This window comes from Euprymna scolopes, chromosome 35 (assembly GCF_053919585.1).
Source record: "Euprymna scolopes isolate OS-2025 chromosome 35, ASM5391958v1, whole genome shotgun sequence".
Taxonomy (NCBI): Eukaryota; Metazoa; Mollusca; class Cephalopoda; order Sepiida; family Sepiolidae; genus Euprymna; species Euprymna scolopes.
Window position 1 is genome coordinate 80,798,669 of NC_136516.1, and position 26,716 is coordinate 80,825,384.

General features: G+C 37.0%; 1 protein-coding gene across 2 annotated transcripts in view; it reads right to left on the bottom strand.

Annotated features, from left to right (window-relative positions):
• LOC145259958 (aspartate aminotransferase-like) overlaps positions 1–26,716 on the bottom strand; it is a 146,465-nt gene that overhangs the window by 15,777 nt on the left and 103,972 nt on the right. For both annotated transcript variants that reach the window (XM_080117935.1, XM_080117936.1), the window contains exons 7-9: positions 26,589–26,679; positions 24,999–25,064; positions 12,073–12,186 (exon numbers count right to left, since the gene is read on the bottom strand). In XM_080117935.1, coding sequence (XP_079974061.1) covers positions 12,073–12,186; positions 24,999–25,064; positions 26,589–26,679 — 271 coding nt within the window. The remainder of the gene's footprint in view (positions 1–12,072; positions 12,187–24,998; positions 25,065–26,588; positions 26,680–26,716) is intronic.

Sequence of the window (26,716 nt, forward strand, 5' to 3'; positions counted from 1 at the left end):
TGGATCATTCTATCGCTCCAGAAAGTACTTGTTACTGGATGCAATTCTCTACTTATATAGGAGTCAGACACATTAAAAGATGGAGTTTTGTCACTAGATCTGGAAAAATGCCGTTAAGAACACTGAAAAGAACTTTTCTTCCTTTATGCATCAGGTTGAATTTCCATGAACAGAGTTTCTTTCCAAGAATTTCAAATAACGCTATATTCTGTATACGTAAGATTGGTCTCCTGAAAATAACGCTATATTCTGATTATTTGGATTACTGTTCTTGATTTGAGTGTTATTCTCACAACATTTTAGCCGATGTAACCTCCGACCTTCTTCATGTGTATTTTGTTGAACTCGGGAATCTTTCTTTCAAATTCAGACAGCTGCACAGAATTTTAAACGGAAGCCTTTATTTAGTCTACAGGGGGGGGGTACTATGCTTTTAATCCATCAACCATGACTCATAATTGTCGAATCGTCCACACAACATTTTCAACCTCCAAAAGAGTGTCACTTAGAACGGAACTTTACTAAGTAATTTATCAGTTAACAACAGTTAACAGTTAACAACGAAGCTCGCCTTTAATTTGCTCGATTTCGGGAAGATAAATATTCAATATTTGTCGCTCGCCGCATGTGGGTTAGTCTTTTTCCTATAACATCTGGGGGTGGGGGGAGCGTTCAGCAGTAAATGAATACTATCCCGCAGTCAAACTTGACCTCATTAACTCATTAAAACGGGCACCTGCTAAATCCAAGTAATTAAATAAATTCAAACGTGCTTCCATTAGTATCTCATGGTGGGGCAATGGTTAACGTCACACGTTTTTTTTTTTCACACTGTAATTTACAACTTTGCCTCAACGGTTCGGGTTCGATCCTCATACTTACTTTTTTTTTAACCCCCCCTCCCCACACCTCCAAATACCCGGGCAACGCCGGGTACCCCTCGCTAGTATAATATAAAATATATAATATATAACTAGCGGGACCTATGGAAATTCCACAGGGAACTCATTCATCTTCTCTATATAAATAAAATGAACTCATTTTTTCCCGTCGGATTTTGACCTTAATAGGATTAAAAATCAAAATATTTCATGCAAATATAATATGCACAAACGGCAGAACAATATCTGAGGTGTGTTATAGACTTATTATTTCTCAAATTCCTCGATAATCTTAGATTTCTATACTTTTTCTGCTGAGAAGTCACGGCCAAAATCGGTTAAGATCAATGGAAGTGGTAAAATATTTTCTCTCTAATAAATTCCTCCTCCCCCTGCCACCACTTAACACCGTTTGGGGATCGTTCACAAGGAACAGTTGAGAAGAGAACACCGGTTTGGCTTCGTAGTTCTTTCATGTGAAGTTATTTAAAATCACTAAACTAAGCTGCAGTGCTCTGTGGCGTAGTGGTTAGCGTGCTGGACAATTCACATTATATTTTCACGTTCGCGCCGACCTACCGTAGTCGTTTTTTTTTTTTGTTTTTTTTTCCTAAACAACTGGAATGGACTTTTCTTGGTGGCCGAACTGTTAACGTTGCAGATGTTTTTTTGTTGTTTTTTTTTCACACTTTATTTTCCTACTTTTACTCATGACTCCAGGTTTGATCCTTCCTACTTACCTACCATAACATTTTTTAAAACTCCCCCCCCCCGTCCCGGAAACAAACACTCGGGCAACGCCGGGTACCCCCGCTAGTATGTAATATAATGATGTTGGCATTCTGTAGATGTTCAGCATAAATGGAGAAGCTCTGATATTATTGTAGCTTTTTTGTTAAAACTGCAAGAGTATTTATCTAAGCTAGCAGGAACACCCAGCATAGCCAGGGTGTAAAATACACTTAAATATGATATCTAAATTCTTGCAGATTTCGTATATATATTATTACAGCGTTAACGTTCTATTGATTTTTACATATTATAAAGTTGTAATTTAAAAAATAAAAAATATATCTATATGACTTGGGTTCATCAGCTTGAATTGAAAGCAAATTCCAAACTTATGAATATATATATACTAGCATTTCAGCCCGGCATTGCCCGGGTATTTGGAGGTGTATGTTGAGTAAAGAAAAAAAAGAAAAAAAAAGCGGTCAATTTTTTAAAAACTTTGACCCCTATTATGACCCCTTAACATTTATTGTTTTGGGCTCAAATCAACTTATTAAGTTAGATCCATGTCCAAGGAACCTATATCTAAAATTTCAAGTGTTAGACCAAAAATTGGCGGAGGAGTTTGGTAGAGTTCTCAAAGGTAAAATCGTTGAACTTTGACCCCCTTAATAGCCAAATTTCTGGTCGAAAACCGATCACAAAGATTTTCCCAAATCTCAATACCCTGTATATCAAATTTTGAGTCTGTAGACTTAAAATTGACAGAGTTATTGCATAGGTAAATGTACACAGATACATGCGCAGACACACACACAGACACGTTCACTTTTATAGATATATAGATAACTTTAGTTCCTTCAGCTAAAATCGAAACCAAGAAGAATTCTTGATAAAATTGTTTATAAAAAAAAGATAGATTACTAAGGTGCCATCAGCTAAAATCGAAACCGAAACCAAGACTTATCAAGAATTCTTGATAAAATTATCTTTAAAAAATAGATTATTGGAGTGCCATTAGCTATAATCGAAACCAAAATCAAAATTATAAAGCATTCTTGGTAAAAGTATTTATTACAAGAAATGAAAGTGCATAACAATTAAACGACCCGGATGTAAGCGTGACACAGAAAATAGCACATGCTATCGTATTAATATATAGATAATATAAAATATATTATATTGTATAAAGTATTATATTACATATATGAGGGCCGTGCAATAAGTAATGCCCCTGACCCACTTCCCATATATTGTATAAAGTATTATATTACATATATCATTAGATAAAACTTTTACTATTAAAATACATTAGATTACAATTAGAAAATACAAAGATTCTTTTTAAGCATTTCTGGAGAGTTCTAAAAATAAAACAGAAAACTGTTCTTTTTTCCGAGGGCTCCAGAAATTTCCAAGTCGTAGTGTTCCATTTTAGAAATTCGAAAATGTTCCATCTATAATAACTATAAATAAATGTTAATAGTATCATAACTTCAGTTATTAAATCAGCTCTGATAAAAAAAAAATTTGGGGGTGATCTTTCAACTATTTATGATTCTGGCCAATTTTTCTGGGATAAACTCTATTCGTAAGGAATTCCTAAAACAAGCCAATTGCGAACACCCTCACAAAGAACTGGACTTTTGGTAAATATTGATTTTCTGATCTTATATTCTGACTAGAGTAATATATTATTTCTCAAACTTGGTTATTATTAGACCTAGGACAACAGCATATTCTTTTCATTGTTTTGACTCTTGAGTGTGTATCCGTTGATATCTTATATGTTTTTATATAGAGTGATGTGGTTCTCGGTTGATTAGCTGTGTCTAAATATGTCGGATATATACTCAAGAGTCAAAACAATGAAAAGAATGTGGTCTTGTCACAGCCCTAGTAATTATTTTCACTGCATAAAAGCTAGATGAACTTAAAACCGGATTTAACTCCCTTGCGCCCTTTTCCTTGTAAATATTTCTTTTCGCTGTTTATCTGTTCGATAAATTCTTTTATTTTTCTCTTTAGTTTCTTTTTTCAATATATGTTGTGTGTCTACCCCTAGATATTTTCTTGCACGTAACAACAAATCGAAAGTGAGGAAAATTGTTGAAAGTTATTGTAGCTACACGAGTATTTATTACGAAAGTTTTGGGGCATAACAGATAAAGTACCTAATAAAATTCAGTTCTAAATCAGACTCTTCTGGAGGTTGAAGGTTCAATCCTCAGTGCAGGCAATTACAAATTACTTAAGACTTTTCTTTTTTTTAATTTTAAATACAGATGAGATGCTTACTTAAAAAATATAAAGAAGTACTCTCGTAATGTTGTTATTAATTTTAAAATTATCGTAGCCTCGCCATCGCCCCGGCAAACGACGGCGAGATCTACTCAACCAGAATAATGGCGCGCAGTGCATATTTGCTCCCCAAACATAAAACCCAGTTGTACGTGCGTGTGCGTGGCTGTATAAAGATTGTTTCAACTACACACACGCTCACCTTTCTACATCCACACAAATTCTGTGGGCATAAGAACTAAGATTTTGCCCTTTTGCCTGGACGTATTCGTAAGCACCCCACATGACACAGGCCCTGACCTTTTGTCCAATCGTTGTTTAAAAATAAACGCATTTTTGTAAAAAAATTTTTGCGGTCTCCAGGAGCCAGTTGAGATTCTAAAAACTCATCATGCGCCAAAAAGAATCAGTCGAGTCAAGCCCAGTATGGTGTAAACAATACGACCAATTCCGTTCACGGACGTTAAACTCGTGCGCACCTGCTATTTAATTCTCCACGTGGAAATGAACTTTTTACCCTATTCTTATTCTTTGCTGAAGTAAGCAATTGACTTTTATGTTGTTCAATTATTTCTAAAAAGGACTGGTTATTTTTAACCTAGAACTTTGACCTTTTCTGCTTCATTTCATAAAGAACATTTTATTACCTCAGTCGCAAGAAGAGACTCCCAATTAAGGGAAAACTTTCCGCTTTTTCTTTTTCTATTTATTTTTCAATTATAAGGAAATAAATTTTGTATAAAATTTATCCTCCGCCTCGGTCATCTTTGTTTTCATTGTTCAAACTCTCCATATTTTATGTATTTTTATTCATTTATTTATTTTTAGTTTGCAGGGCTAACACCGACATCCACAGTCCCGCAACAAAATGAACCCAAACGTTGTATTTAGAGAAACGCAAAGAAAAGAAAATTTTGACATTAACTTTTTAGGTGTAAAAAAAAAAAAATTATTCTGTCAGCTTCACACACAAATCAATGACATGTATTTTCGACATGACACAATAGATTCTATCTATTTTCCTCTTTGTCATCACTCAGATAGCAGTCCCCCCCCCTTTTTTTTGCTATAATCAGCTGTTGTTAACTGAGCAGATTAAAGAAAAATCGTTCATTTTGGTAAGCAAGCATGAAACTTGGCACGATTGCTCACAATGGTCTACTCTTCCGAAAAAACTTTTGGGCCACTCAAAAAATCCAAGATGGCCGCCATTTTCAAGATGGCCGCCATTCTGAAATCCAATATTGCTAGTTTACAAAGTAGCTAACCGATTTTCACAATTTTTGAGTCAAATTATATGTTTTAGGGGATGGGAAAGCAGTAAATGACACAAAAATAACCGATAAATGTGTCCTACAATCCACAAAGGCACATATATGAGATGAATTTAAGCAAATATTGTCAATTTTTGCTTTTTATTGCCATTAAACCGAATCATTGACTTGATATTCAATTCCCCAAGTGAGCTGAATGTATTAGTTATAAAAATTAATCCTTTTAGCTCATTCTTATAATATGTCATATGTAAGAGAGTGATTGCCATGAGACAACCAGGGCATAACGGTGACATCACTGCTATGAAACTCAGCATGGGGTCCAGTATCAACTGATTACGGACACACTGTTCATGTTTCAGTGCCCCAAATGCTGTCTAATAAACCCCATGGACAAAATAATGTTCAGTCTGTTAGATAGCCGCACCTGAATTGACAGGATATGCCAGCGCGGGAGAGCCGAGCCAAAGGTAACGGGGCTATAGTTACCTGGATGGTGTACAGATCGCATGGGACTTAAATGATACTGGATGAACAATCAGGCTAGGTATAGGGAATCTACCTTTCTGAACCTAGTTGTATCCCATATCTGAATTTGTCAAAATATATTCGGTAACTGTGGTTACAGGTGGTAAAAGGATAAACCCTCGGCCTGAAGCCTATAACATTCACAGAATGTCTATTGAGAAGACGTCAAATGTGAAAACTGATTGGAGCAAATGCTGCCTATGTCAGACAGATAAAACCAGAGAGGATCTCAGTAGTCCCATTCCAGGTCGCAGTAAATCAGATGGATATTCAATGCTGGCTACAAATATTCCTCTTTTTCAAGAACTCTGTCAGATGCCCATGATTATTAATCCTGCTAGGCTCGATGAAGGTGATGGTATTGAAGATACATTGCGGCAAAACAATGCTCAGTACCATCAGAGTTGCCGTGCTTTGTTCAAAAATACCAAACTTGATCGGGGTAGGAAAAGGGCATCTGACGCTCAGGAACATACTGACAAGAGTTGTTCAAAGACTCGAAGAGTGAGTTTAAAGCCAGAACAATGTTTCATCTGCGACAAAGAATTTCTAGATGATGGACAAAGACGTGAAGTCATGACAATGGGGCTCAGCAGTAAGCTCAATAAATGTGCCACAACTCTAGGTGAATGTAAAATTCTTGCCCGATTGAGTGCTGGTGATGCCATTGCACAAGAGTTGAAGTATCATAAAGATTGTTTAACAACTCTTTACAACAGGGAAAGATGTCACCTTGCTGCTCTACAAAAACAGGAAAATGAAGATTCTCAGAAAAAAGGAATCCATCCATTGGTATATTCAGAGCTTCTTGCTTATATAGTTGAAACTAATACGAACAGTGATGCACCAGCTGTGTTTAAACTTGCAGATCTCATCACACTGTATAAGCAACGACTTGAACAGTTGGAACTGCATGAACTTGCCTCATATGTTCACTCAACAAGACTGAAAGAGAAGCTTTTGTCAGATATACCAGCACTTGAAGCTCACAAGAGTGGGAGAGATGTTATCTTGTCCTTTACAGAGGATACAGGGTCAATCTTGTCAAAAGCTTTAGAATTTTCTGATGCTGTTATACTCAACAAAGCTGCTAGCATTTTGCGAAGACACATGCTTGCTCATGAATGGAAATTTAATGGTAGATTCCGTGCAGACTCAGTGGGAAATTCTATTCCTCAATCACTACAACAATTTGTTTGTATGGTGGAGCACAGCGTCGATATCAAGTCACAACTGAAATTAGGTTCATCAAAGACAGACTTGGCTGTAGCTCAGCTCCTGCAGTACAACTGCTACAGCCACAAAAGCAATTCATCCACATTCAGACATTCACAGAATAGTGAGACTCCCTTTTCCATCTTTATGGGCCTATCTTTGTATGGAAAAACACGAAAACGAGGACTTGTGGAACTGTTACATGACCATGGACTAAGCATTTCATATGACAGGTGCTTGAAATATCTGCTCAATTGGGTGATGCCGTTGTTGACAGGTACACTTAAGAGGGTGTTGTGTGCCCTACAGAACTTAGGAAAGGTCTTTTTACCACATCAGCTATGGACAATATAGATCACAATCCGTCTGCAACAACAGCTACAACATCATTTCATGGTACCAATATCTCACTATTTCAACATCCAACGTCTGACAGTGATGGTGAACTACATGAGCCACTTATGATCAAAAATCATAGTATAAAACGGGTGCCTGAACTTCCAGAATCTTTCACAAACATTCATCCTGCATATCTAAAGAACAAGACTCCATCGCCTCCAGAGTTCGAATATCCAACAAGTGTCGATATTGACTTTTCCAGGCTTTTGTTAGCAAATGAATTTCAGTGGCTAGAAAAGGTTCATCTGACACAAAGCATTGATGATGACGTTAACATAACCTGGTTGGCACACCATGCTTCTGAGAAGAGAGGTTTAGATTTCAAAGTGAGCATTACATCAATTCTACCTCTCCTCCGAGAACAAGCCCACTCAGTTGCAACAATACGACATGTTATGGAGAGGATTAGAGAGACAATAGCGTTCCTCAACCCAGGGCAAATTCCAGTCATAACTGCTGATCAGCCACTTTATGCATTAACCAAGCAAATACAATTGTACTGGCCTCAGCAATATGGTGAAAATAAGTTTGTCATCATGTTTGGCGGCTTGCATGTTGAAATGGCTGCACTGAAGTCAACTGGGTGGCTTCTAAAAGCAAGTGGTTGAATAGAAGCCATTGTAGAAGCAGGTATAGCTTCATCTGGTATTGCAGAATCTTTCATTACTGCTTCAAGTGTTACTAGGACACGATACGCTTACTGCATGTAGCCTCTACACACTGATGAAAAAAGCATACGAGTATTACATTGCAGATACTTCTTTGGAGCAAGATGCGTCAGTTATCTTAAGCTTGGATGAGTGGTGTGAGAAGCGAAAAGCAGAGAGCCCGCAATTCAGTTACTGGTATCTAGTGCTTTCAATGGAGCTAACCATACTATCTCTATTATTTCAGGGAAGCTGACTTCAGACTTTATGTCGAAACACTGATGGAGCTGATACCATACTTTGCCAACAATAACTACAACTATGCAAGATGGCTATCAGTTCATCTGAAGGACATGCTGTGCTTAGAGCAGACCCATCCTAATACGCATTTGCAATTCAAAAAGGGCAAATTTGTTGTCTTCAAGTCATTGCGACCATTTTCTTCTTGATCAAGCACATGAACAGGAAAATGCAATCATCAAAGGAGAGGGTGGGGTCCTTGTCATTGCCATCACTGTATTTCCAGTCTTGAAAGAGTTGGGCCTGGAGGCAATGTTCATTGAATTTGGTCAAGGAAATGACACAAGGTTTATTCCAGTACATGAAGTCATCAGCGTACTTGGCCCTGAAAAAGCAAAAGGCTTGTCCTTTTTCCATGCCTTTACTGGTTGTGACAATGTGTCAGCCTTCGATATAAAGCTAAAAAGACAGCATTTCAGACATGGAATGTTCTACCTGACGTGACGGACGTATTTGTCAAGCTGATCAGTCATCCACCAGTCATAACAAGTGAGGACCAAGCAGTTATTGACCAGTTTGTCATCACAATGTATGACAAATCTACCTCCCTCACAGAAATAGATGCTGTAAGATTGGACATGTTTGCTCGTAAACAGAGACCCTACGACTCCATACCTCCAACTAAAGCAGCTTTAACTGAACACACAAAGCGTGCAACATATCAAGCAGGGTGTATTTGGAGTCAAGCAACATGCTGTCACATGGAAATTAATAATCCTGGCGAGTGGGGGTGGAAGAAGCACGGCAATACATGGAAGATATTTTGGACAACACTTCCGCCAGTTGCAGAAAGCTGCAAGGAACTAACAAAATGCGGATGCAAGACATAATGCTTTGGAAGATGCAAATGCTATAAATTCGGCCTTCCATGTACAAATTTATGCAGCTGCAATTACGAGTGTTGAACGTGTGAATCCTGATGAAAACACAAGAACAAGAAGAGAAAAATGCGGGATAAACTGACATAAGTGTGTAAAATATAGCCTTTATTACACTCAAATGGGGTTAAATCTTTATTTTGTCGTCAGAAATGGCTTTGTTGACATCAGAAACATATAAATTGATATATAATATGTGGAAATCGGTCAAAAATGAAGCATTTAGTTCATAAAATGATAAATTTTACCATCCGTGGCGGCCATCTTGAAAAATGGCGGCCATCTTGGATTTTTTGAGTGACCCAAAAGTTTTTTTCGAATATGTTGAATAGTATGTTTACGAGTTATCTCGTATTTGGCCCCTGTCACGTGTATATATATATATATATATATATATATATATATATATATATATATATATATATATATATATATATATATATATATATAGTGTTATAATGGAATAATTCCAGAGGAAATCCGGGTATGAGAGCTCAATGTGGTAAACAGAGCAATAAGATAAAAAATATAACACGGAAATTACATAATTGTCGATGCAATAATTTATTTCAACCTTATGGTATTTTCAAGCATCTAAACCAGACAATTACATTTTTGATCATTTTGATAAATTATTGCATCGACAATTATGTAATTTCCGTGTTATATTTTATATATATATATATATATATATATATATATATATATATATATATATATATATATTGTAGCAAATACGTATATAAATTATAAGTTGAATGATTCACTATAAAGAAAAGCTGATTTGAGTTATTTTATTACAAAAAAATATACAAACTGGTCTTCGTATTTGGCACACAAAGATATTTTCTTATTTAATGTGCCAAATACGAGAATATTATAAATAATACAAATTTAATATATATTTTATATTATATTCATATGCATCTTTTATTGACATTATTTGTGGGCATTGCAGAAAAAATAGCTTGGCAATAACAATTTAATAGAGCGATAGCTCGCAACAAATGCGTTAAACCACTGGATGTGCAATGATAGTCCCTCAGGTTGAAGCCGCGTGTGTGTCACTCCAGGTGCATGACAAACTCCTCTTTACCTCTCCAACCAAGGGCGATTACTCTTATTTCATCCAAGGGAAATAACTCTTTTCTTAGGTTGACTTCACCATCTCTCCGTTTTGCGAGTGCATTGGGGTGTCAACTTAGAGGTGCTTTACTCTAGTACGACTGTGCTTTAGACAATTCCTGTAAGGTCTTCATTCTCATTTAAATTTATTCGCATGGGAGATGATGGAGATGGCAGTTATTGGTATACTGTCAATTAGGTTACCTCCATGTATCTGGGATTTATTTTGTTTTTGTGCTGTCTGTACACAGAATTGACTCCAGACTTGAACATCATAAAGAAATTGTACCTTTGTTTTGTGAATGATGCCAAGTACCCAGTTTAACTGAACAGATCTGTAGTTCTGAACAAACACTAGTGTGCCAACTGGAATTTTTTTTTGTACAGGGGGGGGGGGATCATTTGTATTCCGTCCAAGGGAAATAAATCTTTTCTCACGATCCTTTCCTTTCGATCTTCATGCATATATGTGTTCCTATTTACAATGCCTCCCCACGGGACAGAGTTAGACACCAGGGTCGTTTTTTAGCGTGGAGAAAAGGAACAAAAATAAAATTGTCTCAGTCGTGAAGGATTTCTCCTCCACTGACAGAGAACAATAAGTTGAAGTGCAGCATCTGAAGAACAGATACTACACTTTGATCTTATCCCGAAAGCTCAGACAAAAAAAAAAGTACAATGTAAGGGCAGTAACTTTTTACCCTAAAGGAAAAGTTACCTCCCTTGTCTTAGTCAGAGCCTTTAAATTCTTGTAACTTCTCACGAAATCAACGACTGGAAGAGAGTGGGGCGAGGCAGAGTGATTTTTACAATGGAGGAATGAAAATCAGCCTCACCCGTTTTCAGTAATAATTCTCAGACTATTAATCTTCTTATATATTATGTTTAATTTTTCCTTATGTGTGTTTGTCTTCACAATAAATGTAACCGTGAGTAATTGTCTTTATTGTTTCTAATTTTCTATCCGCTATTTCCTTCACTATGTGCTACACACACAGGAAGATGTTTAATGTTATATTAATGACTAGCCTGGGTGCCCGGCATTGACCGGGTGTTTGGAGGTATGTGTTGAAAAAAAAAAAAAAGTTGTAGTAGGCAGGCAGGCTCGAACCCGTGACGCGAAGGCGAAAAAGAAAGTGGAGGTGTGTGTAAGGGTGTTCGTTGAGCAAAATGAAACAAAAAAAGAAAATTGCAAGTGCAAAAATATAAAAAATAAAAATAGGAGTAGTAAGTAGGCTCGAACCCGTAACGCGCTAGAGGAAAAAGAGGTGAAAAAAAACCCTGTCTTATTGATGAGACTACCGTGGTTATGACATCATGGGGGGGTCGAAATAACATATTTTTCATTTACGTGAGCTTTGAATGACTTGCAAAAAATGCCAGCATAAAAACCGACCATCCCTGCAAAAAAGTGCCCAGTTGGGGGAGAAGGAATTAATATTTTTGTTTTTGGCCAATTTTTCAATATTTGTTGTCTGAAGAGTTGAGCTTCAAAATGATACTGATCTTGTGAAAATCCGTCGCCTCTGTCAAAAGTTTTTGCGATAAATACATACATACATACATACATACATTTAAACAGACAGGTGAGATTTATATTAATGATAACGCACCTCACTATATAACAACTGCTGATGAAAAGGCTCATGTCACGACTTAAATGCTGACATGACACCAACTCAGCACATGAGTCATCAATATGCGTACATGTCCTGGCTTGGTCATTTAAATGACGGAGGCAGCGACTATGTTACTCTTTAAGTGTTAATGAGAGAGTATATATTTGACTTACCTTTGTCATTGCATACTGGATAGGAGTGCTGGCACATGCATATGTATGGCTTCCGGCAGCTTTCAAGCAATCTCTAAGGGCAGATAACTCTTCCGGAAATATATGGTAACCGATCTAAAATATGAAAATAAAATAAAAACAAAGGCAAAAATGTTAGTTCAGATTGAAAAATAGTATTTCCCACAAAACTATTTTAATATGACTGATGTGTGTATCTATCTTTGTATTTCCTTGTCTAGTCAATGAAATAAAAGGCAACCTTCTTTCTCTTGAGACGATGGCGTTCTTCACCTAGTGTCTGCTGTGACTAAATAATCCTATTTTAGATTTGCAGTTACGTTGGCAGTTGCTGCAGGTTTAGTCAGCAGTAGGGATGGTGAGGGGAGGGGGCGGGGGCGGACTGTATCCTCTCTTGCTTGGGGGTTCTATTTATTTTCTTCCTATTGTCTTTCTCTCTTTTCTGCTAATTTGATGCATTGCTTGACCTTTGCTTGCAGGAATTGGAATACAACCTACTATGGCCTGATTGTCAAAGCTGGCAAATTTCAAATACGCAGTCTGAGCATGAGGACATTTTTAGAAGAACGATATGCAATAAAATTCTGTCTTAAACTTGGAAAAAAATGCCACAGAAACGTATGGAGTGCTTCAGACTGCTTTTGGACCATCTTGCATGAATCGAACATCAGTTTTTGAGTGGCATAATAGATTCAAGGAAGGCAGAGAGTCTGTGAGGGATGATGAGAGGTGTGGGAGGAGTAAGGAAGTCAGAACACTAGAGATGATTGGCCAAATAAAGAATTGCATGAATAAGGACTGTTGTGTATCTGTATAGACAATAAGTGCACAGTTTGATGTTAGTGTGGGAACTGTACATACAATTATCTGTAAGGAACTGCAGATGTGGAGGAATGTCATGAATGCACTAGTCCACGACTCGGATGTCCCTGTTTAATCAATGACAAGTTTAGACTATTAGACCCAAGAATGCGACATTTCATAGGAAGGATTTCCATATTTATGCAGATTTTCAACAAGAGGTCCATACCTCTTGGAATAATGGTACTCCAGGATGAAGCATTGCTGCCACGTCTGGGGAGGTGCTATTCAGAACACCATTTCTTGTCTTAAAAGTGTACAAAATCGACTTCGCAATCTAGTGGGGGATGATTTCTTCCCTTGCCTGCCACCCCTTTCTCACATAACTTCTCCCCTGTGGAACACATTATTGCAGGAATGTTTCCCTACAAACTACGACATGGCTATTTTCGAGTTCAATGTCAGTGAATATCCGTTGAATTATCCAGTGAATTCATCATAGTTCTTAATGGTTTCATAGTATCGTTCAATCTCATAATTATCCTCAAGTGGGTTTTGGCCTTAATAAGTGGTGATCCATTAATAACTATGTAATGGATCTTTATATTCTTTCATACAAATAATTGTTGCAAGTAAAACTATATTATGCTAATCGGACTATTATTCTCATCTTGGGTGTTATTTGCACAACGGTTTGGCCGCTGCAACCTGCGACCTTCTTTGAGTGTTGAGAACATGCTTCTTTTCCTACTAAGGAAAAAGGAGGTTGGCTCTGCATTACAAGAATTCGAACCGTTTGTGTGAGAGTGGGTCCGTAGATCATAAAGAAGGTTCAATCATCAGGGGTCACTAAGATATTTGTTATAAATCTTGCTATGGCCCAATTTTTCGGGATATCTTTACTAATTGTTGATATTAGTGGAAAAAAAAAGTGTTTTACGAAACAGAAGATCGATGCCCATTCATATTTTTGTTTTCTTAAAAAAAAAAAAAAACACTAACTAAAGGGGGGGGCAACTCTGAGAAAAAAAAGAGTTTTTTGTTACTGTGAAGTTACCTCCCTTGGGATGGGCATATATCATGTTTCCTTTTTCTGTGATTTTGTAATTAGAGGCTTAGACCGATACTGGGGTGAATGATAATGTCATTATTATCTATCATATGTTCTGCCTCTAAGTTTTCTGATCCGCGAATCTTTCTTCTTAGATGAGAATGATAGTCCGATTAATCAACATAACACAGGCATTCACATATCATCTCAAAAATTCAGAATTGCAAACCTATATTATGTTTGTATTATTTTGCTTAGTTGGATTAGTGCCGCCTTCTTGAGTGTTAAGTTGATATAACAATGAAAGGAGGAGTGACTTTACATTTCCGAGGTTTCGTATTTAGCAAACTTTCTATTGCTGTCATTTTTTTTTTACAAAGGCATCACCACTTATCAAGGCCAAGAGGCCACTCGAGGATAAGGGTTAAAGAGCGCACAGTAGATAATTGGGCAATAAGATAGCCGTTAGTAATGAAAATTCGGTAAATTTGTTAACTTATATGGAACGGCTCATCAAGAACTTGTTTATGTTGGACTTGAAGAAAACCATATTTTGGTCAGCAGGAAAACGGAAAGCAGGAAAATGGAAGACAATTCCATAGGCGTGCAGTTCTAAAAAAAAGAAGCTTTGATCATGGAACCTACATTTAGGTTTAGGTGCAGATAAAGAGCGGGGGAGATTATTGATAGTGTTTTCTGCTAGACGGATGTTTCTTGTGAAAGTTTGGCGAGGGGGGACTATAGATTGGAGCTCAGTCGAGCACTTGCAATGAACATAACGATAAAGCAGAGACAAACTCGCAACATCTCTTCTGTGAAAAAGAGGTTGCAGGGAAGAGAAAAGGACATCCGCTATTATTAGGTAAGCGTACTTTCACAAATACCATAGTTACGAAATTCAAAAAAGCAAATAGTTTATCGTTTTCTTTTAGTTAATAAAGAAATCAAAAATCTCATATGCAATAATGTAGAAGGATATAAGTTGTGGGAATACTATGTAGGGAGTTGAGCAGCAAGATGTCTTCACATTACACTTGAACTTCTGCATGTCAGTAGAGTTGGGAAAGCAGGAACCGGGAAGAGAGTTCTAGAGTCTAGCAGTTTTGAGGGGAGAAATTATTAGAGTAAAAAGCTTTCTTACATCTAGGGATCTCTACTGTGTAGGGGTGGGATTTTGCTGCTTGTCAGGTTTGTCGGGAGTATTTACGTCAAAGGGCATACAAGGGCTTGTAGTTCGTCAGAGCATTCACCATTAAAATACTTGAAGAACAGGCAGAGAGATGCAACATTTCGTCGATGGCACAGAGGCTGAAGTCTAGATGACAGTTCAGGACCTGTCAGGTTGGTGACTCTCTTTTGAACTCTGTTCAGGAGTGAGAGACTAGCCGCAGATGCACCAGCCCAAATATGACAACAATACTCTATACATGGGCGGATGGTGGCCTTGTAGAGAGATAGGATACTTTTAGGCATGAGTAAATTTCTAATAATAAAAATAATAATAAAAGAAATAATATAAAAATAATTAAAAAAAAAATAGTTGCAAATCTAAAAAAAAATACCAAAAACTGAAAGTCAGAGGTTTCGTATTTAGTTTAGTTTCAACTTGAACCGAAATATGAAACCTCGGAAGTGTAGAGTAACCCCCCCCCTTTCCTTATATCAACATGGAGACTTATACACCTGAGGAAGGTCAGAAGTTGACCGAAACGTTGTGCAAACACTAAAGATGAGAATATTAGTCCGATTAATCCAAACAACCCAGACAATCATTCAGAATTATTATATTATGCATATCACTTTTTTTCACAAATCTATTTATCTAATATACTAGCATGGGTGCCCGGCGTTGCCCGGGTGTTTGGAGGTATCTGCTGAGAAAAAAACAAAAACAAAAACGGTAAATTTTTTAAACTTTGACCTCTATTATGACCCCTTAAAATTTATTGTTTTGGGCTCAAATTGAGTTATTAAGTTAGATCCATGTCCAAGGAACCTATATCTAAAATTTCAAGTGTTTAGACCCAAAATTGTCGGAGGAGTTTGGTAGAGTTTTCAAATGTCAAATCGTTGAATTTGTACCCCTTAACAGCTAAATTTCTGTCCGAAAACCAATCATGTAGATTTTCCCAAATCTCAGTGCCCTGTATATCAAATTTCGAGTCTGTAGACTAAAAATTAACAGAGTTATTGCGAAGGAAAATGTACACAGACACACACACACAGACACACAGACACGTTCACTTTTATAGATAAAAGGCAAAATGTGTGTATGTATGTATACTGTCGCTTTTTCACGTGAAACTTCAACCATTATAGGAAAATAACTGAAAACTTCCTATGCAAATCTTTAACACTAACCACTTCAATTCTTAAACCGTATTTCACAAAAGTATGCATGCATTTCATCCCTGACTGTCTATCTATTAAATCCTTATGTACAAGTACAGAATAGTTAACTAAGCCCTCTCCCCTTCCAGATGTTCAGAATGGGGTTTTAAATAATTACCTTATTCCAGCACGGTTTTTAAACTGCACAGATACAAATAACTATTAAAAACTTTTTTTGTTTATATTACTTGTACTGATCTATTGAGTGTTATTTGTGCAACGTTTCAAAGGTATGTTGGTTGTTGTTTGGAAAATCTTAAATGTTAAATCCAAGGTAGCTGATCAGCGGCTTGGATCCCACCAGTTTTGGAAAATAACAAATAAGATCCTGAACAGAAGTGTGCGTTCTATACCAACCATTATCAATGGACCAGAGATCATCTCGTCAGCGTCAGACAAGGCCAAACTATTTGCAAAGAACTTTGCAGCTAATTCTACCCTATGCGACGAAGGCCATCAACTCCCCATATTTCCTCCTATAACACAGAAAAAGCTGGGTAGCATACAAATATCCGTGCATGAGGCTGCCAAGCTAATAAAGAACCTAGATTCCAGTAAAGCAACTGGTCCTGATGGCATCCCAATTATAGTGTTAAAAAAGCTTCAACCAGAACTTGCTCCCATACTTACGAAACTATTTAAGCGCTGCCTTAAGGAGAAGGGCTTTCCGACTCCCTGGAAGACCTCATCAGTTTGCCCTGTATTTAAGAATTCAGGTGATAAGTCATCTCCCTCTCAGTACAGACCAATAAGTCTCCTGTGTGTTATGAGTAAGTTGCTGGAATCCATATTAAATAGAGAAATAGTCAACCACCTCAGCAGGAATAACCTTCTTAGTGACACACAATATGGTTTCCGCTCTGCAAGATCCACCGCAGATGTGCTGACGGTTATATCCCACAGGATAAGTGAATCTCTTGACAAAGGCTTTCTTTCTAGGGCAATTGCTCTTGACATATCAAAGGCCTTTGACAAGGTATGGCATAAGGGTCTACTTCACAAGATTTCCAGCTACGGTATAACGGGAAATGTTTTCTCAATCATTAAGTCATTTCTCTCCGATAGGCTCATAAGAGTAGTGGTCGATGGACAAAAATCGGAGGCCTGCAATATAAATGCTGGAGTCCCCCAGGGGTCAATCCTGGGCCCAACTCTCTTCCTGATCTACATCAATGACCTCCCTAAACACATACTTAAATCATTCGTTGACATCTATGCTGATGACACAACCATCTACGGCAACACATCAAAGGCTGTAAATGACAAAGTTCTCTCTGATTCTCTCTCCTCTGATCTCGAGCGCGTGGTTCAGTGGGGGAAGATGTGGCTGGTTACCTTTAATGCATCCAAAACCAAACTCCTATCCTTACATCATCAACGCTCTGATCCCCAGCTGGCATCAATTGTGATGGATGGCTCTCGTCTGGGTGAGGCTCCGTGTTTTGACAAGCTTCTGGGTTTAACCTTTACTCCTGATCTGAAATGGAACACGTACATCAAGTCTGTTGCCAAGGTCGCTGGAAAGATGGTGGGATCCTTCTACCACTCCAGAAGATATCTCACTACTGATGCAATTCTCTATCTATATAAAAGCCAAGTACGTCCAAGGATGGAATACTGTTGCCATATCTGGGCAGGAGCTGCTAAAAACAGCCTATCCTGCCTTGACAGAGTACAAAATAGACTTCGTGGCTTAGTGGGGGATGCCCTTTTCTCTACCCTGCAACCTCTCTTCCACAGAAGAGACGTTGCAAGCCTGTCCTTGTTTTATCGTTATTTCCATGGCAGATGCTCGTCTGAACTCCAATCTCTGGTCCCCCCTCACCAATCTTTCACGAGAAACACCCGTCTAGCTGAATCCACTGTGAAAAATTTCCCCCACTCTATATCTGTGCCTAAATCAAAATGCGGATTCCATGAACAAAGCTTCTTTCTTAGAACTGCACGCCTGTGGAACTCTGTTCCGTCTGCCTGCTTCCCTCCGGACTACAATTTGGATGTCTTCAAGTCCAATGTTAACAAATTCCTAATGAACCGCCCCCTTAAGTAAACACTCAGCAAATCTCCTCACTAACTTTATGTACTTGCAATAACCCTTATCCCTGAGTGGCTTCCAGGCCTTGATAAGTGGTGATCACTGTGTAAAAAAAAAAAAAAAAAAAAAAAAGTAAAGAGAAAAGTTACTGGCTCCATAGCCATTTTTGTATTCCCCGAGTTAGTCTCTATTTTATGGTTATTGTTTCGTAATGGTGAAAAAAATTGTTTTTTTTTGTTATTGTTTTAAAATAAAATACTACAATATGTACGATTCTTTCAATTACTTTCTTTTTATGATTTCTTTCTTAACTAAAACAAAACAATAATTTATTTACTTTTTAACAACTTACCCATGATATTTATGCAACTACGCTTATTTATAATATCGTGAAAAAAATGACAGAAATTTCTGCTTTTAACATTGCAGGGTCTGTGTTTGCGACGGATCGTTTTAACTTGGGTATCAGATTTCTTGAGTTAATCTACTTTCCTGGGCAACGTATGGACACAGGTCAGCTAATCTCTTCTCTATATAAATAAAATGAACTCATTTTTTCCCGTCTGATTTTGACATTAATAGGATTAAAAATCAAGATATTTCATGCAAATATAATATGCACAAACGGCAGAACAATATCTGAGGTGTGTTATAGGCTTATTATTTCTCAAATTCCTCGATAATCTTAGATTTCTATACTTTTTCTGCTGAGAAGTCACGGCCAAAATCGGTTAAGATCAATGGAAGTGGTAAAATATTTTCTCTCTAATAAATTCCTCCTCCCCCTGCCACCACTTAACACTGTTTGGGGATCATTCACAAGGAACAGTTGAGAAGAGAACACCGGTTTGGCTTCGTAGTTCTTTCATGTGAAGTTATTTAAAATCACTAAACTAAGCTACAGTGCTCTGTGGCGTAGTGGTTAGCGTGCTGGACAATTCACATTATATTTTCACGTTCACGCCGACCTACCGTAGTCGTTTTTTTTTTTTTTTTCCTAAACAACTGGAATGGACTTTTCTTGGTGGCCGAACTGTTAACGTTGCAGATGTTTTTTTTTTTTTTTTTTCACACTTTATTTTCCTACTTTTACTCATGACTCTGGGTTTGATCCTTCCTACTTACCTACCATAACATTTCTTAAAACTCCCCCCCCCCCGTCCCGGAAACAAACACTCGGGCAATGCTGGGTACCCCCGCTAGTAATGAATAATTCATTCCCAACAAATAAAGAGGATATCCGGACATTAACAGACCTATTAGAACTTCCTTATAAATAAAACGTAAAACACTACCTTAACAAAATAATTATAGCTTTGGTGTGACATTATGTATTTAATTCACTAGAATTACTCAGTTCCTGTGGGTCATATTTAATTCTAGAGCGAGTTAATTTTGCAGGTGAAACATATTGACATCTGGCTGGGGTCATGTATTTAAACATCAACTCAAAGTTCCATCAGCTTCCCTACAGAGTTTTTTTTTTTTTTTTTTTTTACACAGTGATCACCACTTATCAAGGCCCGGAAGCCAGTCAGGGATAAGAGTTATTGCAAGTACATTACGTTAGTGTGGAGATTTGATGAAGTGTTTACTTAAGGGGGCGGTTCATTAGGAATTTGTTAACGTTGGACTTGAAGACATCCAAGTTGTAGTCCGGTGGGAAGCAGGCAAACGGAACAGAGTTCCACAGACGTGCAGTTCTAAGAAAGAAGCTTTGTTCATGGAATTGGAATCTGCGTTTTGATTTAGGCACAGATAAAGAGTGGGGGAAACTTTTGACAGTGGATTCAGCTAGACGGGTGTTTTTCGTGAAAGATTGGCGAGGGGGGACCAGAGATTGGAGTTCAGACGAGCACCTGCCATGGAAATAACGATAAAACAAGGATAGGCTCGCAACGTCTCTTCTGTGGGAGAGAGGTTGCAGGGTAGAGAAAAGGGCATCCCCCACTAAGCCACGAAGTCTGTCAAGGCAGGACAGTTGGAAAAAGCAATGCAGTGGACATAGAAAAACCTGGGTGATGACTGTTAAGGCTGACATGGAATTCAACCCGGTACCAGAATCTACAGAGTTTCTCATTGGAAAAGCAAATGACTAGAGATCACCGAATTGTTGACTTCAAATCGCCAGGCTTGGGTCAACCTTTATGAAGGATGCCAAAAACCTAAACCATGTGAATGTTCTTTTACCACCAAAAAAATGAAGAGAAAATAAAAAAAAAATTTTTTTTAAATGTTTTCTGAAACAAGCCGAACATGCGTGGTCCTCTTCCACAAGTGAATAAATCCGTTCTGGCAAAAATTTACTTTAACCATGACTAATGCTTTTGCAAAATTTCCCCAAAAAAATTTCAAGGAGTGGTTATTGAGAAAAGTGTGAACAAATAAACGGACAGACGATTTTGAAGCAATTTTACCCATATAATGGCCCCCTAGGTGAGCAATCAGAGTTATTCAGGAAAATTTGTTCCAACAAAAATTTACTTTCACCATGACTAATGTTTATACAAAATTTAAAAAAAAAAATCCAAAGCATTGTTATTGAGAAAAATGCAAACAAACGAACAGACGAATGAGAATGAATTACTAGGTCCAATCCCTCCTTTGTTGGAGGACCATAAAAAAGGTATTTATCCCGAAAGTTTCAGAAAAAATAAAAAGGATTTTAATAATTAAAACGAAATATTTTACATCATTTGGTTTTGTAAAATTTTCAAATTAACCTCACAAAATTATATTGTCAAAAAATGTGAACAAACACCTGTTTAAAATTTATGCCAAACATACAAACATGCAAACATACAAACACACAGATTTCAGACTTTACAACAACCATTAATAACAATGGGGATATACTTTTCTTTCTCTCCAAGAAGGTCCGACCCCTAGGGGTTAATACCACTAGCAGAATCGAAAGAAAATGATGTCTTATTTGAAAATGGTGTCTCACACCGAAAGTCTCAGAAAAACATTGTAATCTATTACATCTATAAAAATGAGAATCCGTATGTGAGGACACTTCTCAACCTATATACTTAACGAATTTTTGATGTAAAGGCTTGAAATTTGTGTATATAGGGTATTCAGACACGTGGAAAATTTTTAATCGATTTTTATTTAAAAAAAAAAAAAAGGGGGGGCTGCTTAGGGGACAACATTGAAAAACTGTTATGTGAGGGTGATCGGACTTTTACCTGTTTGTCAACTGTTTCAGGAACGTGCATGTGTGAATCGTTCACATACCAGATTACTTATGTTAAGAATAAGTAGGTTTGAAAACACTTTTTAAAGAATGTGTGAAGCTGGCCGAATGGCTATCATACTTGATTCACTGAATTTAGATTTCGGTTTTGATCTCGGCTCGAGTATTTTTTTTTTTACTTACAAAAGTGAACTGTTTGGAAAAAAACATGATACTCGCATGCACATGTCTCAGTTTCTAGGTATTTACGGTATTTCTGTTTATAATGAATAATAATTCTGCATTAATTGAAATATACTATTTATCCGTATTTTACGACCGGGCAACGCCGGCGGCGTACTAGTCATCTAATAAAATATATTATAACATTATTTGATTTTCTAAAATTTTCGAATATTGGTGGTATTTTAAGCAAGTAATACTGTAGTGATGGCATGTCAAACATGCAGTCCGGGGGTTGCATGTGGACCATTGCAAGCTTATTTGTGGCCTGCATAGACAGCAACTTTGAAAAAGTGGACAGAGGAGAGAAATATAGCAGAATACGTGGAGTATAAGAAAAGTAATGAAACTTTAAGAAGTATGGCATGGTTTGCTTGAAGCATCAAGAGGCCTCAAGTTTTGACAAGCTTATGGGCTTGACCATTACTCCTGATCTTAAATGGAACACGTATATCAAATCTGTTGCCAAGGCCGCTGGAAAAATGGTGGGATCTTTCTATCGATCCAGTAGATATCTCACTGCTGATGCTATTCTCTACCTATATAAGAGCCAGGTACGTCCAAGGATGGAATAGTTGCCACATCTGGGCAGGAGCTGCTAGAAAGGACTTGTCCTGCCTTGATAGAGTTCAAAATAGGTTTCGTAGCCTCGTAGGAGATGTCCTTTTCTCCTCCTTGCAACCTCTATCTCACAGAAGAGATGTTGCGAGTTTGTCTCTGATGTATCGTTATTTTCATGGAAAGTGTTCAACTGAGCTTCAATCTATGGTCCCCCCTCGCCAAACTTTCACAAGAAACACTCGTCTAGCTGTAAACACTATCAATAATTTCCCCCACTTTTTATCTGTGCCTAAACCTAAACGTAGATTCCATGAACAAAGCTTCTTTCTTAGAACTGCACGCCTGTGGAATTGTCTTCCGTTTTCCTGCTTTCCGGCTGACTACAATATGGTTGTGTTCAAGTCTAAAGTAAATAAGTTCTTGATGAGCCGTTCCATATAAGTTATTAAATTTACCAAATTTTCATTACTAATGATTACTATATTGACCAATTTCTACTGTACACTCTTTAACCCTTATCCTTGAGTGGCCTCTGGGCCTTGATAATGTGGTGATGCCTTTGTAAAAAAAAAAAAAAAAAAAAAAAAAGCATTGCTAAAGAATAAAAGGTATTTTTGAAGGCTTACAATGCAGGAATGCACAGTCGTTATAAGCAGATAAATACATTAAAAAAAAATGAATAAATAATTAAATTATTTTTTTTTTATTTATATTTATTTATTTATCTATCTGAAAATATTTTTTTTTTTTCAACTGTGGATGGTACTTATATCCAAAGGTCCTTTCAGGTGGTAATGACCCATCATCAGTGGAGAAACAAATCCTCTCTCTAGGCTATAAATTGTAAAATGGCTGTTTTGACAATTTACAATTTACAGCAGAGAGAAAGAGAGAGAGAAAGAGAGAGAGAGAGAGAGAGAGAGAAAGAGAGAGAGAGAGAGAGAGAGGATTCATTTCTCCACTGATGATGGGTTATTACCCAAAAGGACCTTTGGAATAAGTACTATCCACAGTTGAAAAAAAAAATAAATTCAGGTAGATAAATAAATAAAAAAAAAAATATTAAAAAAATTATTGAATTATTTATCATTTATTTATTTATTTATCTGCTCATAACGATTTGGTTGGTCGGTTGTTTGTTTTACGGCATATCAACCCTTTTCAGGTTATTTAATGCCGGATCCAGTTATTTTGAAGAAAGGTTTTTTAATAGAATATATATATTTTTTCAAGTCGGTTTTTATTTAACCCATAGTTAGGATCCTAGCAAGTACTACCACTCCGGGTCAGAGTGGACCTGGGAGCAATAGCAATTAAAGGGTGGCTCGACACTCCCCAAAGCCTGCAATCTGAGGCCTCATCTAAGTAATGTGTCCCCCCTCTCCATCTAAGAAATGTGTCACCCTCTCCATTTAAATAAGGACTGTCCCCTCCGGTGTTAAAGAACTGATCAATCTCTCTCCACTCTAATATATGTTAAAAGAAGGAACGTCCACAGAACGGTAAAAGGTATAAATGTCTTCTCTCTTCTCACCTCCTCTGTAGTATCTGTATAAATGTATCTTCCCCTCATCAATATGAATGTCACCATCCGTCTCTCTCTTTAATATGGTCTCCTATGCAACACTACCACTCTGGGTCAGAGTGAACCTGAGAGCAATGGCAATTAAAGGGTGGTTCCACCCTCCCCAAAGCCTGCAAGCTGAGGCCTCACCATCGGATATAGTTTAAGGTCATATCCAGGACCAAGCTCATAACGACTGTACATTCCCACATTGTAAGCCTTCAAAAATACCTTTTAATGAAAATTTCTTATCTGTCTTCTTTTGAAGAAAGTTTATTTTTTTTACATTGATTCCATTGAATTAAACTTTAGAACAGGGTTCGCCAACTCATTGAACCCTGCGGGCCAGATTGTGTTATAATAATGGGTCACAGGCAAGAGAAAGCCCATTAATGAAAAATTAAGGAAAATTACATAAATAAAATAAACATTGAGAAATCAGAAAAACAAAAGAAAATCTTAACTTAAAAAAAAAAAACACTTAAAAATTAGTTTTCCGCATGGAATGTCAAAATATTCAAAGTATACAAAAAGTCAACAGCAGTAAAATGGATGAAATTACGATGTCTATGTTTGAAACTGTTACTGAAAAGATAAAACATGCCCATTGAAAGATTCCAGGGGTAAACGATGGGGAGGGGGCTTGTGGTTAAAGGGATGAAATAAAAAAACCGACTGAGACAACATTATCACTTTGAGGTTGTCCCTGCCTATCGCTGGTCAGTGGGTGAAACCAGCTCTCAGTTTTTGTTTTGTTTATTTTTTAATTTACTTTTTATTTTTTTTGCAGAAATGAGGGCCAGTGGGTTTTGATCATATTTCTGTCATTTGTTGAATTCGAATAAAACCAACTATTGTACGTTTCTCAATTAAAAGAAAAATATTCTGCAATGATTTTTTATCAAACAACATCAGTTATAATTGTAGAAGTTCGGCCATTTTGACAACACAAACTGATTCATGTGGCCCTTGCAGTATTTTGGCTTGAGTTTCTGCTGTAGTAGCATGATTGTTTACAAACAAAAAAAAAAAAAAAAAAAAAAAAGCATATATTCAAATGTGTTCGAACATATTTACTTACCCTCCAACCTCCGGCTCCAGCACATTTCGAGAAACCTGCTGTGACGATGCTTCCTTCTGGGTACAGCTGCATATTAAACACAAGAAACAAAGATGTTAGCATCGTTAGTCATTAGACAAGCTTTTCCTAATTTTGTTCGTAGAGGGAGATATATATATATATATATATATATATATATATATATATATATATATATATATATATATATATATATATATATATATATAACTTGGCACATGATTATTGCCGGATTAAACTATCTATTCTGCTTGGTATCAGAAGGGAATAACTCCATGCCTCATCTCCTCCTCTTTTGAGTAGGAGTTTATTGGAACTTTATAACACATCCTTCTTAACTAATTATTAGTTAACTTAATTTTATTGCATTATTGCAGTAACAAGGAGAGGAATACACAGACATCTCGGCTGCTACATCACCACTGTCACCATCTTTACAATTAGACATCACGATCCAATGAGCCAACTATTTGAATATTAGATAGGCGAATAATTTGTAATCAGACAGGGGAAAGAAGAGAGAAAGACAGTTCTCTATGGTATGTGAGCTGACTGTGTTAGGACGTCTTTTTTTTTCAAGGCTTTATCTTTGAACACCCCTCCCTCCTGATACCGTGTAAAAGAATAAAACACTGAAGCCATTGACAAAACGCCTTTTTATTTTATTATTCTAGCTATGAGGAAAAAGGGGAAGACACAAAAGCTTCAGCTGCTTTATCACCACTATGATTACTTTTACAAGACATCACTATACATTGAGCCAACTAATTTTGCGTCAGATAGGCAAACAGCTGTTTCTGTTAGCGAATATGGTAGAGGTTTGATGAAACAACATTAACACTTTTCAAAGGCTATTATTTAACTAACCTGGCAGAGGAACTTTAGGAAGTTCTTGCAGTATCAAAGTATCTTTTCTACTCGGTCTCCGGAAACTATCACTCCAGGCCTTACCATCTATTTTGAGAAGGAATTTATCATAAACTTTTAACGCAATCTTACTTAACTAATTATTGCTCAACTTCATTTTTATTACAGCTAAAATGAGAAAGGAAACACATAGAAACGTTTGCTGCTATTTCACCAGTATGGCGACCTTTCAATTAGACATCACTGTCCATTGAGCAAATTAGTTCTGTGTTAGATAGGGAAGCAGCTGTTTCTGTCGACAAATATGGTAGAGATTTGATTAAACAACATTAACACCTTTCAAATGTGAGAGACGACGACATGGCCAGAAGAGAAGACAAAGGAGAAGAAGACTAAGGAAAATATTGGGAGTCAACGATTATCGAGCAAGAGGAGTGAGCACGTGGTCCTATTGCAACTAGCTATTGGGCCAACTTATTATGTGTCAAATAGATGAACCGCTGTTTCTGTTGAATGAAAAATTATGGGTAATCATTGAGATAAGAGAAACTTTAATGTTATAGATTTTTAAATTATTTCTGCAACTGCTGTTGAGCTCCTTTTCTGCAATGGACTTATCCTCCCACTCCGATACCAAACACAAATAAAACTCTGATCTTAAGTCACATCTTGCCCTCGCGGGGAGTCAGATAAACAGTTACTTACCTTAGGCATGCATACATGTTCCTGACGGAAGCAAATGCGCCCATAAATTTCATCACTCAGAACGATAATCTTGTGCTTGCGGAAGGTTTCACTGGGAATATATAAGTAGTCTTTTGTTTGGAATTCAA